General features: G+C 41.6%; 1 protein-coding gene across 1 annotated transcript in view; it reads left to right on the top strand.

The window, feature by feature from the left end:
- LOC131562659 (vesicle-associated membrane protein 2-like) overlaps window positions 1–15,698 on the top strand; it is a 29,237-nt gene extending 13,539 nt beyond the window's left edge. The window contains 3 exon segments of the mRNA XM_058812484.1: window positions 2,924–3,082; window positions 4,616–4,667; window positions 15,416–15,698. Coding sequence (XP_058668467.1) covers window positions 2,924–3,082; window positions 4,616–4,667; window positions 15,416–15,444 — 240 coding nt within the window. The 3' untranslated portion in view covers window positions 15,445–15,698.
- The last annotated feature ends 222 nt before the right edge of the window (window positions 15,699–15,920 follow it).

Below are 15,920 nucleotides of genomic sequence, written 5' to 3'. Positions count from 1 at the left end.
AAGCCCCCCCAAAAAACCCCAGACAAAAACCTAAAAAAACCAAAACAAAGAAACCCAAAGAAACCAAACAAAGCAACCCCAAACCCCAAAAACAACACAAAAAAACCAACAACAAAAAACCAAACCAACCAAAACCAAACCAACCAAAAACCCAACCAACCAAACCAAACAAAACAAAAACTCCAAAAAACCCCAGCAAAACTAAAAAAAGAACCCCCCCCAAAAAAACCAAACCAAAACCTAAAAAAAACAAAACAAAGCAACCTAAAAACCCCAAAAACAACACAAAAAAACCAACAACAAAAAACCAAACCAACCAAAACCAAACCAACCAAAAACCCAACCAACTAAACCAAACAAAAGAAAAACTCCAAAAAACCCCAGCAAAACTAAAAAAAGAACCCCCCCAAAAAAAACCCAAACCAAAACCTAAAAAAACCAAAACAAAGCAACCTAAAAACCCCAAAAACAACACAAAAATTCCAACAACAAAAAACCAAACCAACTAAAACCAAACCAACCAAAAAACCAGCCAACCAAACAAAAGAAAAACTCCAAAAAACCCCAGCAAAACTAAAAAGAAAAAAACAACCCCCCCAAAAAAACCAAACCAAAACCTAAAAAAACCAAAACAAAGCAACCGAAAAACCCCCAAAACAACACAAAAAAACCAACAAGCAAAAAACCAAACCAACCAAAAAACCCAACAAACCAACCAAAACAAAACAAAACAAAAACCCCAAAAAACCAAGCATACAAAAAACCCACAAACAAACAAAAAAGCCCAACCAAAACCGCGCAAAAATGAAGAGAATGGGTAGGAAATAGCAGAGTATTTTGTATCAGCATTTTCAAATAGTTTATAATTTTCACTACAAATCATTGCAGCAAGATAAAATTCAACTAATTACTAGTTGAGAAATCAATAATTTTTAAAAAATAGCATTGTTTATATGAAGTTAAGTGCTTGGAAGGTTTTGGTTTGGAAAAAGCAAGTAAGAAAATTTGGATTGACCAAAATATTTCATTTTGGTTTAGGTTTGGTAGACAAGTGAAACAAATCTTTTGAGACCTTCTGCCAGTCCTGTTAAAGATTCTTTCATTATCAATTTCCTCTCGCTGTATTTGAATAATGTATCCTTTAAATAATTCTGGATTTTTGCAGGTAATAGTTAAATTTTATTAAATATGTATAACATCGAATTCCTTATTATAGAGTGTGAGAATTAATTAACAGACCATCAGCCTCGTTCACTGCTAGAAAAATTGGACCCAGCTTTACAGAGATTGTGACACTGTCTGACATTTGCATTAAAGTGGTGACTTTCTGCAGGATTGCCATTTAGTTATTGGCTTGCTAGAAGAGGATTTTCACCTCAGCCAAAGCATAAAATCCATTTATGAGCAGCCCTTGCCTGTTGCATCCTGGCTCTCTGCTGCCCTTTGGGATGAATTTGCTCAGGTGAAACATTCTCCTCCTCCACTTCCAAGCAGGACGTCAGATGATGGCTGAGAAGTCATCCTGCCCAAAAGATCTGCAGAATGATTAAATTATTTGGTAAGGAAATGCACACAGTTCCCTTTAGAGTGGCCTTTGTCTGTCTGCTTTCCCTACTTCAGGTAAGGAAGGTATTAAATGTACAAGGAGAACAATGGCTTGCTCTTAGTGATGTCAGCCAAATTGTGCTGCAGAGATCTTCATCAGATCTTTGTATTTGTATAAAAGAAGTCAAAAACTTTAATCAAACTAAATGTGGTGTTTCATGAGGTCTCTTTATTTTCTCCCTTAAGGACATCCAGCACAGTGTATCTCACTGGGGCTATTTCCACAGGCTGGGTTTTGGGGCAGTGCTCAGGAAATGCCATCACACACCACACGGCAAAAGGCTGGGCATCACTGCCGCTGCTTTTAATGAAGGGGTGGGACTATTTTGGGGCTGAGAATAATTTATTGCTCAGATAAACATCAGTCTCAGAGGCTGTGAGATTTTAGAGGAACAAGCAGTCAGCCATAGCTCAAAGCAGTCACAAGTTCTTCATTACAAGGCAATATAGAACCTTCTGATCCAGTGGACTGTGACCGTGTTCACAGGGGTCTGAGGATGAGGGAAGAGATGAGGATCTGACTCCATGTTTCAGAAGGCTTGATTTATTATTTTATGATATATATTATATTAAAACTATACTAAAAGAATAGAAGAAAGGATTTCATCAGAAGACTAGCTAAGAATAGAATAACAAAGAATGAATAACAAAGGCTTGTGTCTGGGACAGAGAGTCTGAGCCAGCTGACTGTGATTGGCCATTAATTAGCAACAACCACATGAGACCAATCACAGATGCACCTGTTGCATTCCACAGCAGCAGATAACCATTGTTTACATTTTGTTCCTGAGGCCTCCCAGCTTCTCAGGAGGAAAAATCCTAAGGAAAGGATTTTTCATAAAAGACATCTGCGACAGGGGACAGTTGCCACAGGGTTTATTTTGCTTTTCTAACCTATCACCTTTACTCACTTCCACTGCACTGTGGTTACTTTTACCCAATGGGCTTCTGTCTCACATGCACACAAATGCTTCTGTTATAACCTCTAAACTCTTGGCTGCTCTACACAATTACACCCCTACATTATAACCCTTCACCATCTTATCAATGCAGTTTCTCACTTAAGGCATACTCTTACTTACAACTACAGAAACATAAACTTATGATTTTTCTGCCTAATGTCTGTGTATTGTATTTTTACATCAGTCCAGGCTTCTCCCAAGGCTGCAGATCAAACTCTCCTGTGTCTGTGGAATTTCTGTTTTTCCAATTCCCACAGCTGGGTTTAGGATGAGGTGCGACACTCCAGGGTGTGACCAGATGGGTGCCCCTCATCTTTCCTGTGGGAGGGGTCTCAGGTGTGTCTGTGCCTTCACAGGTGGTGGACATCATGAGAATGAACGTGGACAAGGTGCTGGAGAGGGACCAGAAGCTGTCAGAGCTCGACAACCGGGCAGATGCATTGCAAGCAGGTGCCTCACAGTTTGAGACCAGTGCAGCCAAGCTGAAGAGGAAATACTGGTGGAAAAATTGCAAGGTAAGGAATATAAACCCTTGTTTGGAATCACTTCTTGGCAGGAATTGCTTTCACTTGCATTTAGTGGGACTTTGCCTGCAGGATGGCACCTCTGACTCATCTCTTCTCGTCAAGGTGAGAAGGAGGTGCCTTGACCTCAAGGCTCCAGAAGTCAAGCAACTCTGATCTTTACCAGAACCCATAATTTCTGCAGTATATAAAATGTAGGTACAATGTTTGATGCTTCCCCAGTGCCTTCAAATAGGAACGGGAAACCATTCCATGTCAATTTGTGTCAGTTCTCTGTGGGAACCACAAAACCTGATCAGGTGCAGCGAATTCCAGCAGTGGGAGAAAAGCTTTTTCCTTGTGGGGATCATTGATTTGATTTTTCTTTAGGATGGTAAACCATAAAAAAATACTCAAAACTGGGTTCTGTACACTGCTGTGAGAAGGGAGAAAATGACAGTCTCTTATGAAGAGGGGCTGATTAGGATAAAGCAGGACTTTGATCAACCAGCTCCAAAATCTAATCCTTCCCCAAGAGCAGAGGGAGCCTCACTCTCCTTTGCTTTTTCAGACCTTCTCCAATATTTGTGGATTTTGGACCCAGAAACTTCATCTTTTACTCTTCTAAGACTCATGCACCACCACCACAAACACTGTGCCAAAAGTTCAGCTTGGTTTCCATTGCTCAACACCAACTTTCCTGCTGACCACTTATGTCCACCCAAATAAAAGCAGCTGTTCCCAAGGGGGAATCCCACATGTGTCCCTCACTAGCCTGTTGTCTGCTTTGTCTCTCCAATCCACAGTGCTATGAAATGTAGAGCAAGACAAAATATTCTGGGTAAAATACATGTAAAAACACACCAGAAATAAAAGGGTCTACATTAGAAATTTACCATAGCAGGTCCTCTGGGCCTCTTTTAGCTGTTGCCCAGCTGATAAGTCCAGCAGTGCAGGAAGCAGGGCTTTTGGGATCTGCAAGCACAGATTTTGAGTTAGGTTCACCCCTGTGACTGCTGTCACCACAGTGACCTGCACTACCTCCAAACCTGCCCTCATTCTCCTTTCCTGCTTTTTGCTGACAAACAATCCCCCTGTCCTTCCTCTGGCTCCCAAACTCTGCAAAGAAAGGGAAGAAATTTAAAAAGGATCTCCTGCAAGCCAATGGCTGGCTCTGTCCTCGTGGTAGGAGGAATGAAGGCTTTGATTTGACATTCCCATGTTTGTTGTTTTTCAGTCTTTCCGCTCACTGGGGTAATAATGGCCACTGGGCTGAAGCCCCGGAGGGTTCATCAGCTCTCAGGGGGCTCTGGGCTGCCTCTGCTCTGCTTTGCACCCACCTATTTCTGGCCAGCTCTGACAACAGGCTCTGCCCATTGCTGATTTTAAAACCAGCAATAAATCTGGGGCCTTAGTAAGTCCCTTTCAGAGTTAAAACTATGAGGATTGAGTCATTAAGTAAAAGAAAAAAAATTGAGGGGTTAATCTGTTGCACATGAAAACCTGACTTTCTGTTTTTCTTTCTCATATCTTCTCTTTTTATAGATGATGATCATCCTCGGTGTAGTATGTGCAGTCATTCTCATTATAATTATAAGTGAGTAATTCATTTTCTCTTTTATTTGTGTTCTTAATGGCTTGTGACTTAAGAATGGCTGATACATTGAAAAACAAAGCAACAAAAAAATGGATATAAAATATTTAAACTGATTAATTTGTGAAATTTCCCTTCTAGTGTTATGCTTTTATAGTGAGAATTACTGCAAACTCCCTGGACACATATTGGCAGAATTTGTTGACATTTAATGTTTTTAACATCAGCATATTACATAACTTTCCCTAGGATTAAAAGCTCTCCCTTTTTATGTTTTAAATAAATTTTTATGCAGTCTCAGAGATCTTCCTTTTAGTATGATGATGATGACTGCCACAGTCCCAGTGTTTTCTGCTAAGAACAGTAATCCTTGAAATATCTCATGCCTATAAAAAGAGGGTGAAGGCACACAGGCATCTGATGAATTTTTAAAAAGCATGTAGGTGCCTGGTTTCTGCCATACCAGCTAGAATCTGAGATGTCAGTGCTTCTGAAGATCCTTTTGCACCTCGAATGCCCAAATGTTGTTAAAAGATACGGCCCAAAGTCTCACTGACTTCTTTTCTGAAAAGATCATCTCGTTCCACACAGTTGTGTAGGGAAGGGAGCTATGAATGAATAATAGCAGCCCTGCTGCTTGGGACTCAGGGACCTTGTAATGACAGGAACTGAACATTTTATTTATGTAACCCTGTGCTAGCAACAGCTGTTAGGTGACATAACTGTAATATGGCATTAACTGCTAAAAGGGAGATTCTCCAGATACACAATGCAGGTGGTAACCCAGAAGAGATTCACCAAAAGGCCAGACTGTGGATGTGACTTAATTCCCAGCTCTCAAGTTACATGCCTGATGCTCAGCATGTTTCCATTTTCCTCTGTTGCTCCTGTAAAGAAAGCTTGCAGGATCACCTGTAAACATGACTAAAAGGAATGAGATACATGTGACAGTTTATTAGCCTTATGAATGCTGGCACCAGAGTGACCCAGAATAATTCCAGGGTTTCGTAACACTGATACAGTAAGAATGGGAAATGCTTAGATATTAACTGTATTAACTGGGTACTCAAGAGAAAGACCAGTCTTTGTGCAGCAACCAGACAAAAGAAGATGTGCAGCCACTGAACTAATTGCTGGGTATATATTCCTCACTGAGCATTATGTGAGTATTAAGAAACTAAAATGTGGTCAACATAGCTCATATCAACCTCCGCGGAAGTTTAGGAAGTAAGAACATTGTTTTACTCCTGGTTAAAATGCTGAATGCCTGTTCTGCTAAAGTAAAAATAAAGAAAAAAAAGCCAGTGCAGGTTTGACGTGGGTTAGGTTGAGTGCAGGGTATTTAATCACAATATTGTTCAACCCACGCTGTGGCTCACCACAGTGAGATCCAGTACCAGGTCAGTGAGATTTGACTGTACCTGTTGTTCAAATTATTTTCCCAGTTTGATTCCTCTGTGTTAAGTTGCAGCTAAAGGTTGCAGCTTCATGAAGGACCTTGTGTATTTAACTCAATGCTGTGTTTACTTGCACTATATGTTTAAATGCCATAAACATCAAGCATGCAGGTGCTGTTAGACAAGGCCTGCATGGCTTTTCCAGTCTGATGTGAGTGGGAACAAGGCCATGCCCTCCCTGGGGGTGGCTGTGGGTGCAGACAAGCTGAGCCATTCCTCTCAGCAGCCATGGGTGCTGCCTGCAGGAGGATGCAGGACAGCACACGGCTTTGCTGTACTGGGGACAGCAGATAACATCACTGCCAGTCCTTGCCCTTTCTGCCTTCTGAGCCTCAGTCTCCCCTGCTTTCTACCCCACTTTCACCTCCAGATTCCCTTGGGCACAGGAGGAGCATCCCTGTGTCTGCCACACACCCTGCACTCTTCATCTGGAATGTGCTAAGGATTTTTGCAGCCCTCTGACACTGCTGTGAGAAAAGCACAACAGTAACTCTGTAATAACTCCTGGGTTTTGTCTTTTTTTTTTTTTTTTTAATCTTTCTTTCCTTCTGCTTCATTTCCCAGTTTATTTCTCCACTTGAAAAAGCAGAGAAGGAAGACTTGGCACACCTTTGTTCATATCAACCGACGATATCAGTGTTCCTTTGTTGAACTCCGCTTTTTAATTCCCGCTGTCTTGGGATTTTTGCTTGTAATAACCCATAAGCATTCAGTGTGGTGTATTTTGGAATTCTGTTGTTTCCACAAGAAACTGTACCAGCTAAATACTGCCAAGTAGTTCCATACACTGTCTAATCACTGTGTCTTAAGATGTGTACGCACTGACCTTCAGAAACTGTAGTATATGAAAAGCATCCTAAACCATCTCAGAGTCAGAGAATGCAGCTGTGGGGAAGCTCCTGTTTAAAGGGACACTGCCAGGTGGATTGGACCCAAATCTAAGGTTGCAGCAAACATTAGGACCAAAATTCTCAATCTGAGCTCCTAAAGTTGGATGGCAAAATCCATTGTCAGACGTATCTGCTACTCCCATTGAAGAGAGTGATACCTCTAAGTATTCATGTAAGATATCATATTTCAGTTTAGCCAACCAAACACAGATTTCTTTGAGGTTAGATGTAGAATCCAAGTCTTAAAACCTTGTCTGCAGAAAATAAATAAAGACTGGTTTATCATCTTTTATGGATTTAATATTTTTCCTCATGGAAAACACCTCTTGGTGTTCTGAACAACCAAGATGGCCTCAATATGAAAGCCAGAAAGGAAAGAAAACCCTGTGTGACAGCCAAAAAGCATTAGCTAGTCACAGTCCTGAAAAAGCCAAGGGAAATGCAGAAGTGGTGATGCAAACATCACAAATGGCTCAGGTGCAGTCTCTTGCTGAAAACTCAAGGCCCCATTTGTCAGGGTCCATGGGACATCTCTTGGATGCCAATCCCCAATGACTGGGCCCTGACCTGAGGCCCATGAGCAGCTCTGGTGGTGTCGGAGGCTGCCAAGCTCTGGGGAGGAAGCTGCATTTGCAGGAATGGTCCCCACTGCCAGGATGGTTCAAAAATCAGGAAGAAGGCAGGGGGGAACAGTGGGGAGAGGCTGAGAAAGGGAAGGGTGCCCAGCAAAGCTTTCCTGGAAAGGAGGAAGGAACAGAAACACTGTTCAAAGTAGGGGTGTTAATAGGCTTTAAAAAGATGTATTTTAATTTGTGCATGTGGATAGTTCATAGACTATAGTGTCATCTTTGTAAAGTGCTCAGCTGAGACACCTATTATACTCAATTAATTTAAATTAACACTTGATGTAATTAAAAGAAATATATTGTGGCTTGAGAGAAAGTTCTTTATGCTTTGGTGAGTTTCTTGTTTTTCTTTTTAAAACAGTGAATAGTTTAATCATCCTTAATCAAACTAAAAATGAATTAATCAAATTTTGAGCCAGGAAATTCAGGAAAAGGTCTTTTTAGGTTAACTCCTTCAGAATTTATAAAAATAATTAATAGAATTTTAAAAAATAATTTGATGGGTTGGGTTTTTTTGTCTGTGATTTAATTAGGGAATAGAAACAATGATAATAGTAGTGTAAATATTCCCACTGAGGAGTATTTCTCTTGACACAGAGTTAAAAAAATTGAGAGCCTGACCAGTTTGTTACTGTGAATCTATACATAAATTATGCTGAAGTAGAATTTTGCAGAGAGAATAAGTAATGATCAATTGAAAGGTTCCAGTTGCATTTTCCCCTAAATATTTATCAATTTCTAGTCATGTGTACTACTTCATATCATTAAGTCAAAAGTGGCCCCAGTCTTAATGAAGCTGAATATTCCAAGTTACTAATGTGATACTGGACTCCCTGGTATGCCCTGATCATACAGTCCTTCGCTGGGTGAGAACCCAAACAATTCAGAAATCCTCCTGGGCTGGACAAAAACGTAGCAGGGATGAAAGACCTGACTCTGTGGGGTGACACAATTGTATAAATGAGCTTTCACTGGGAGAGGAATGAGCCATCCAACTTCAGGAGCCCTGTTAAACTGCTAAGGTTATCTGATACCTGATCTGAAGGAATGATCTGCTGAGAGTGGGACCCTGCCACCCACACCTGTTACTGATACTGATAATTGATATTATTATCAATACTGATATTGATATTGAGCGTGGTGTCCTCACAGGGCTTCTCTGCTGAACACACTCATGAGATGGGCACAGCTTTAGCTGGAGGTGGTGCAACCAGGAAGGTGAAATGCTGATACTGAGCCTTAATACAGATGTTCCTTCTCCTCTGAGAGGCTGAACTGATACTCAGCTGATAGGAGTGCAAATACACATTAAAGAGTTTGAATCCTCTAGCTGCAAACACACCAAGCTCCCACATGAAAATGCAGTGGAAGTGCTACAAGGATGCAAAGCTCACATTCTCCCAGCTAATGTAGTTCAAGCAAGTTAATAATCAAAATCAAATCTCACCTTTAGGTGAGAGTGGAGAACAGAAACTGCTCTTTGTGGAATGTGGACCTATTCTCTCTCAAAATTGTAACTAATGGGGATGACTGCTAAATAAAAGTGAGAATTTTCAAGGAAGAGTTAAGAAACCTACCTTCTAGTGGGTTGTAGAATGTTTCCTCCTGACTATTTCCTCCAGTGTGGTGATGAAGTACAGTAAATTAATGTGTTTAACTTTTCAAAGTCATTGACCCATGATGTGCTCTGGAATGCTCAATGTTTGCTACTGCATGTGCTGTGGTGGTTGGTTGTCATTAGTGAGATAAGCCATGGAATCTTTCTAATTCTGCCCAGGGAGCATGAACAAATGTGTCTGATGCACAGAGATGAACAAATGTGTCTGATGCATGGAGCTCAGCTGCTCTTGCAGAGGGTTAAACCTTCATCATGGTGATGGAGGACTGTTCAGGGTCACAGATTGTGCAACAGCATCTCTCCCATCCGTGCAGGGTAATGCAGAGCACAATCTATATGAACACAGCTGGAGCTCTCAGTTGTGGTGGAGCCAGGATTGATTGGAGCTGTCAGTTGTGGTGGAGCCAGGATTGATTGGAGCTCTCATTTGTGGTGGAGCCAAGATTGATTGCCTTCCACTCTAGGCTGGAAATGTCTGGGCAGTTACAACTGCCTGCCTGTGAATTTTCCATGAAATGGTTAAGTCATTCTTGTTCAGTCACCACCAGTCAGAATTTCAGCTCCTGCTCTGTGCCACTGATGCTGCCTGGGCTCTTCCCCTGGGCTGGTGAAACAAAGGGTCACAAAAAGGCTTCCTTTAGTGACCCTGGCATATCCCCAGGGACTGCAGGGCCACAGCTTCCTGACTGCCACCTTGGGCACCAAACTGACGCCTCTCCTGGCTGGAAGCAATGCTCTTGGTAGCTTTATCCAGAATCAGACACTGTTTGAGACCTGCACATTCCATCCTTTCCAGAAGCTCCTCCTATGCTGTCTGGAGCACAGCTGTACATGACAGAGGCTGTACAGCAGGAGATGCCCTTCCCACAGAGCATACTGAAAGGAAGGGGTTAACAGCTGCTCAGGGCCTGCACCATGGCTGCTGCTGGGCTCCTCAGTCATCTTTCAATGATCTACATTAGCTTCTGAGCTTGAATAAGTGTTCCTTGCACCCACTATCAACGGGCTACTGAGGTCCTGCTTGGGCACTGCACTTCCAAATTTAGCTCGTGTTGCAGTGACACAGGTGTGGATTTAAACCCAAAACACAGGTGTGGCTTTAAACCCAAAACACAGATGTGGCTTTAAACCCAGAACCAGTGTAGCACAGAACTTGGCAGGAAAACTTAGTGTGGAAGCCCTAACGAGGTACTTGACCTGATTTTCACTTGACAGCATTACATAACAGCACAGTCAATCCAAGAGAGTCAAACCTAATCCAATACTATTAGAAGGAGGATGGGAGAATCTGATAAAGATTCTGAATGTAACCTAGGGTCTTGTAAGACAAGGGGTGATTTAGAAATGTAGCCAGCTGGACTTCTAAAGCTGGCACTTCCATTCAGTTGGAACCTGCGTGATGTTACCCACAGGAACAATTCAGGCAAGTCAAATATTTGGCTTTTTCTTCTTTTTATGTAGTGACCTGCAATAAGTGACTTAAACAGTGATGGAAGATCAGGACATTATTGACTGCAAGGAATTAATTAGAACAGCCTCAAAAATCTGCTATGCTTTTGTCTGAGTAGCAAGACCTTTTAAAATTCCACAGTTTCTGTCACTGCTCCTGTGACAAGGCTTCACCTAACTTTAATTTCATGAGCAGCTGCACCACTTCTTGTCTGAATACAATGGATTTTAGCTCTTAAGACCAAGTTCTTGACATTGATATTAGAGCATACCTGCAAGAAGGTGATGTCTGTTTCCCAGAAGGGCATTGACCATGGGAGACTCAAACTTGGGGAACTTCCAGAAGCTCGGCCTCAGCTCTTTCATGCTTTCACAGAGTGAATTTCCTCTACTCCAGGGGAGATTTTCCACACAGAGGCAATATGCATGATCTGTAATTTTTTTTTAAGAGAGCCCCTTGATTGCATGTTGGTGGAGGACCTTCCCAAATAACCTAGGGAGCACTTGGGCATGTTCCAGGATTTGCCTCTCAGCCCTGCTCCTCCTGCCCTTTAAACAGGCTTGGCTGAACCAGCAGCCACATAAGGCACTGGGCTCCCTCCCAATGTACACAGTGAGTATTAGAGAAAGGCCTCAAAGTCTCTTTGATCTGGATTTGCATCCTGACCTGAACTTTAGACCTGTAACAGATCATAACCTTTGGGCCCTCTATCTCGTCAGAAGGCTGAGATGCTCTGCCAGCCAGTTCTTCCTCATCTGATTTAAGTCCCTGTTGCTAGACAAGATACATTTGTGCCAGAGAAAGCACACGAACCATCAAATTAACTTCTTTAAAAGAAAAATCAAAGGCTGAAGAAGGTAGTTTGAAAAAAATTAATTTTAGATATATTATTGGCTGAAGCTTTCTCACACTGTTACATTATTGTCAGGAGGGATACTAGATTGGGATGTATGAAACAACCAAACCAGAACCTCACACCAGTTGTTCTTTCTCCATCTGGTCTACTTCAGAAATACTTCAGGAAAGGATCTTGTTTTCCTCTCCAGTTGATTTCCCTTCCTCAGCTGATTAATGAGTGTCTCAACCGATGTGCTCAGTAGTTTTTATTCTCCATTGAGAACCCCAAGACTCTCTGCCTTTAAACACATGCATAAAAAGAGATCTGAGCCACCCAAGGAGTTTACCTTCCTTCCCGGTGCACTGACATTTAAAAGATACATCTTGGAATAAAGCAGGGAAACTGTGGCAGGCTGGTTACATGCAGTTTTGGTGGAGTAAACACTTGATTATTCAACAATGAGTCACTCCTGCAATAACCTCATTCTGTCATGAGTGTATCACATCTGCTAACTCTCCAAAGCAAAAACCAGAACCTGCACCTCTTCAAAACATGAACACAGCCTCGTGGTTTGCACGTAACACTCCATTCAACCAAAGCCATGTACTAGAGTGTAAAAGGGCAAAGTACTTGTTCTCAAAGGGAAAATAGAGAGAACAACAAAGACAATTGGAAAAAAAACCTTCTTCATTCTTTAGCTCTTCTCACAGTGTCTGGCTTATCCATTATTCTTCGAGCCTCTTAGAAAGCTGTTGAGGTTTTGGAGTGTAGTGTGTTTGCAGCACAGAATTTTGGGGCCGTTCTGCCTCTGGGCTGAGTCCCTTTTGCCACGCCGCCACTGCTGCCCTCAGCCAGAGCTCAGGTGAGGCTTGGCTGAAGCAGAACCTCCTGCCACAGCCCCCAGCTCTCCTCAAACCTCCCTCCTGCTCAGCCACACCTGGGGCAGAACACCTGGGCCTCCGTTTGCTTCAAAATCAGGGGGTACAAAAGAAGGCCAAACAGCAGCATTTTTGCTACACTACCTTAAATTGTAACACTGGACTTTTAATTAAATTTATTTAGCAGTTCTTGTAACAGTAATTTCATTCATTTTGTTGGAAAGAAACAGTAAATAAAGATAATGTGGTAGTGAGAATATCATAAATGGGAAATGGTGAAAGTGAAATATCGCTAGCATTCAGTAAAATCCCTTTTGTAAGTGGCTGTACCTAGGAGAACCCTTTTTATATGAAAATTTAGCAGTGCTTGTCTATCAAATTCAAATCCTTACAATGAACTCTGACAGATGGTGGTGTTTCTCCTGGACAATGCAGGAAGGATGGTGCAGCATTCCTTTGAGAGAGAACCTATTGGGGTGCTCTAGCCCCAGACATGGGGATGCTGGCAGCTGCAGCAGTGCTCAAGGACCTCAGTGAAATTAGGATTTCACAGTGCCTGGGGCAGTAAAGATGCAGCCTGAATGTCCCCTTTGTCCTACAGCAGTTTGGGCTCAGCAATGGAATCTTTTTTGCACAACAGGATTATTTTGGTTACTCTCAATCCACCCCAGTACCTGTGCTTGTCCACCTGTAAATGGCCTAAGGTGAGAATAAAAAATCCCTTCCTGTCATATATATGTGAACACATGGTGGTGGTCTGAGCTTTTTGTGAGGAAAAGTTTGAAAGAATTAAATCAGTTTCTACCCCTGATACATTGCAGGTTTGTTTAAAGCAAAACTAAATAATGGCAGCTGCAATTATTTTCAAGGATTGAGATAGTGCATATAACGGACCTACAAATTCATACATGCACAATGCATAAATTTTTTTGGAAGTTTAGCTATTAATATTTATAGTATTGATCTGAAAGTTTGCTAAAATTTCTTTATTGATGAAAGTAGTCTTGGCTGGAACTGGAAATTGAGTGATTGGAGTGACTACCATGCCACTAGCAAGCTGCTAATTAATACAAGTTCAGCCTCTCCTGAAACCCAAAGGGAAAAAATATTCAGAATAAAAGTAGAAATGTATGGTAAAGACTATGGGTATAAAGTTTACTCATTACTTATTTATGTATTATTTAAGCAATTAGCAGCTATAAAAATAGTCAAATAATTAGTTTCCAAAGCTTAACTATAGATGAAGGAATATTTTTTTTTCTCATTTGAAAAGCTAATTTCAGTCTATGTTCCCCAGACAATAAAATGCCAATAATGCTATGACACACTCACAGGTCTGCACAATAAAATGTTACAGATAGCTCACTCCTTTTTCTGAAAAACATAATCATTTTTGTAAATGAAACATCCTCCCTCCCCCAAACACAAACGTGGTAACATATTACTCAGTCTTTTACTAAGATATTATGAGGTTTTTCAGCATCACTGAAAGATTAGAAATTAGCACCTCCTACTCAAGAGCAGGACTTAAAAACAAGCTTTGTCTGTTGCAAAAATACATTCTGAGGGGGATGCACCAAGTGTGGAGAGGTTAAAGTTTTATTTGGCAAGTCCTATTCTTTTTTCCTTCCCCTTTCCAAAGGAAGTGCTTAAATATGCAGACAGGCATTTGCCATTTGGGTGAGAGGTTCTCCTTCCAGGCAGGAAAGAGATGGAACAGCCACTGTCTGCTGTGGGCAACCTTTAGTTTGCTTTGCAGCATAAAAAGCCCTCTAAGTGGCAATATATGAACTCTTATTATAAACTTGTTATGCTCATTGCAGGAAATGAGTTCATAGCCAGCTAATTAGTATTTTCCTTAATGACTTGTGCCTGAGTGTTAGCGCAGAAGAGCAGCCTCTGGAGGGGTTTGTGTCATCAGCTCAGCCCTGCAGTGTCTCACACTTGCTTGCCTGGAGTGAGGAGCAAGGCATGGCCAGGCCTGGAAGAGGTTTCAACACGTGCCTAAGCAGGCAGTGAATTTCTGTTTAACACAGTGAAAAACCCTCATTTGTCCTGGCTAAATCCAGGCCTGCCGTGGAATCTGTGCCGTGTTCCAATTCAGAAGAGGAAAAACCTTTCCTTTGAATGATAAAAAACAGGGATAAAGGATTGCTGGGGTTGCCTGGTCCCATGTCCTGCTCGAGGCAGGGCTGCCTTTGGGGCTGGGGAGGGTTGCAGGGGCTTTGTCTCCATGAGGTGTGACAATCTCCATGGCCCATGGCTCCACAACACATTCTGTCATTGGCTGTGTTCAATGCCCTACCAAGGCTCAGAAAGGTGTAGGAAACACCTTTGTGAGTGCATGTGGTTTGTGGTTTTGCCTTTTTGTTCTGTTGTGCACCAATCTCATTGGAATCAAATTCAGATCTAGTGGAATTAAGTGAAACCCCCCTTTTTTCAAAGAACTTCCACTGACACCAAGAAATTTTCTTTCTTTCTTGTTGCCATTGGACCGAGGCAGATGTGATCATGCTGAGGACATCAGAGCATTCTCTCCCCTCTGTGTGTGTGTGTGAGGCCTGGAATAGGCACAGAATCAGAGTCAGGACAACTGTTGAAATCTTGTTCTCTATTGTCTGAGGTCAGTGACAAAATCTTGAGTGGCTGCTAAGTTACTAGACTGGCACCAAAGAAAGAAGAGGATTTACTGAGGTTACCCTTTCTCCTCACGAGTATCCTTGGCAATGCCACGCCTGTTTCAAACGCTGATGGAATGGCAATGCAAAATAAAAACCTTTCTTCTACCTCTTTCCTTGAGATTCTTCAAGCTTTACTTCCTGAGATGGGAACAATCAGAAATAAGTTTTCAGTTGCCCGTTTAAAAGCCCAAACTCCAGACCAAATATCTAGTTGCATTCTTTTACAGGCCACACAGGGGTGTTGAGCTCTGTAGGAACACACTCAGAAAGGGCCTGAAAGTCTGTGCTGAGAACAGCATCTCTCACCTCATAGACTCAGCTGTACTGAGCAAGGAGCTGTGATTCGTGCCTCTACAGAAAACAACCCATTTGCACCTTATTGGAACTATCTGGAGAGGAAAAAATAACCTTGTGGAGACCAGGACATTTCTTAAAGTGCTTTACCTGGAGGTCAGTGGAATTTCATTTATAAATGATAAAATGCATGTATTTTGATGCTGAAATTGTGATGACTTACAAAGTTTGATATTACTGTACTTTTTCTGTGAACAGTGATTTTTTTGAGGTGGTGAACATATTTTCCAAGAGTATCGTAGACATTTGTAACATGTATGTTTGTGCCAATAAATCTTGTTTTAAGAAGTTCGAGTTTGTATCATTCTGTTCCAAATACACAGTTTAAGCAGCTTTAGCTTTCATTCCCTCTCTGTTTTATGTACTAGAGACTTCTAGAAATGAAGATTTTCTAATTCACACTGAGATTTTCAATGTAACAGAAAAGAAAAAAAAGCTCTTCTGTTGTATAAACAGTAATGAAC

Source organism: Ammospiza caudacuta, chromosome 11 (assembly GCF_027887145.1).
Source record: "Ammospiza caudacuta isolate bAmmCau1 chromosome 11, bAmmCau1.pri, whole genome shotgun sequence".
In the NCBI taxonomy this organism is placed as follows: domain Eukaryota; kingdom Metazoa; phylum Chordata; class Aves; order Passeriformes; family Passerellidae; genus Ammospiza; species Ammospiza caudacuta.
The sequence above is the reverse complement of the archived record's forward strand: the minus strand, read 5'-3'. Positions and strand labels throughout refer to the sequence as shown.